At 34.1% G+C, this 1,350-nt stretch overlaps 1 protein-coding gene across 4 annotated transcripts in view; it reads left to right on the top strand.

Annotated features, from left to right (window-relative positions):
- Positions 1 to 673: 673 nt before the first annotated feature.
- The window catches only part of LOC111866007, a 40,626-nt gene continuing 39,949 nt past the window's right edge, over positions 674 to 1,350 (top strand). For 2 of the 4 annotated variants that reach the window (XM_023854482.2, XM_023854480.2), the window contains exon 1: positions 677 to 1,081. In XM_023854482.2, the coding sequence (XP_023710250.1) occupies positions 794 to 1,081 (288 nt within the window). In that variant the 5' untranslated portion in view covers positions 677 to 793. Of the gene's footprint in view, positions 1,082 to 1,350 lie in introns of all 4 variants that reach the window. The other 2 variants (XM_033752066.1, XM_023854481.2) reach the window with 2 other exon arrangements.

Raw genomic sequence — 1,350 nt, 5'->3', positions numbered from 1 at the left:
TCGTAATGTAATTTCCCTTTATATAAGAAATCCATAAATTCTAATTAAATATTACGTACACAAATTGCGAGATTTCCTTAATTATTTTCAAATGAAACTTATAAGCAAATGTATTTCACTGCAATCATATAAACCGAATTATATAAGTACTATATAATATAATGTAATATTTAATTTTATATGTATAATAAAATTTTATTTATGCCTCAGATATTTGCTTCAGATTAAAGGTAAGATAATTAAAAATACGCGATATTTTATAGATATGTTTGGTGCGAATATTCTTCAGTGATATTTGTGCCGATATGTTACAAGTTCCCGTTCAATAAGATTCCGACAACGCTAAACCGCCAACACCGACCGGAAAAGTTCAGTTATGATTCAAAGGTGAATGACCGAACGGAATAATTTTCTTGTCACGGTACAAAAGCAATGTGCAGGTTCCGATGCTTATGTCAAACCTTGATTTCCCACAGTTAAACGCATTACATTAAAAGAAAAATAATAATTTGGGGATTATTGTTAAAAAAAATAGCTACCCTTAGAATTTTAAAAGTGGGGGGAGGTAAAATGTGCAGTGATAATTTTAGAAAAAATAAGGTCAGGCTGGAAGTGCCGTACTTGATTTTTTGTGTGATTAAATATTGTACAAAGCGTATGGTTTATATATTGTTTTAAAAAATATTTGAGGGGCGGTTCAAAGTAGCTCTGTTAAAATATTTTATGGTTTAAATAAAAATACAGCTTTAAAAAGGTAAAAGCGCAAACTCCCCTCTAACATTAATTAACAAACATGGCGAGACGCGAGAGACGGCGTCTGTGCAAATTTATTTCGGATTGGACGACGTCTGATCAATTTTCGTCGTGGCTAACTCCTGTGAAAGGTGAAAAACATAAAGCGTATTGCTTGCTGTGTAAAAAGGTGTTTGCTGTGAGTCACGGAGGGTTGAACGACGTAAAGGCCCATTACAAAGGAAAAAGACATATTTGGTTACAACGTCAACATCAAGAACGAGTTGCGGGCCAGTCAAAGGAGGGTTACGTAGAACCTCAGACCAAAAAGATAGTATTCAATGAAGAGGTAAGTGTAGCGGTTTCCTGTTAGCCTTCTGTGTGTGCAATGTCTAGAATATTTTTTTTTTTTTCGCTCCATGCAGTAAGTAGGCCAACTAAGGTTACCGGCCAAATCTACAGTTGATGTCATGGGAATTTCTCAAATGATAGAGCATACGCCATTTTCATTTTTGATCCAAAATTGATATCGAGAGGAATGCTGTAACCAAGGGTAGTCGTGGAACATTTTGGTAAGTGGAATTTGTTCCACATATTGTTGTGTTATATTTAATTTAT

This window comes from Cryptotermes secundus, unplaced genomic scaffold, assembly GCF_002891405.2.
Source record: "Cryptotermes secundus unplaced genomic scaffold, Csec_1.0 scaffold72, whole genome shotgun sequence".
NCBI classification, from domain to species: Eukaryota; Metazoa; Arthropoda; class Insecta; order Blattodea; family Kalotermitidae; genus Cryptotermes; species Cryptotermes secundus.
Note: the sequence above shows the minus strand (reverse complement) of the source record. Positions and strands in the feature narration are given on the sequence as shown.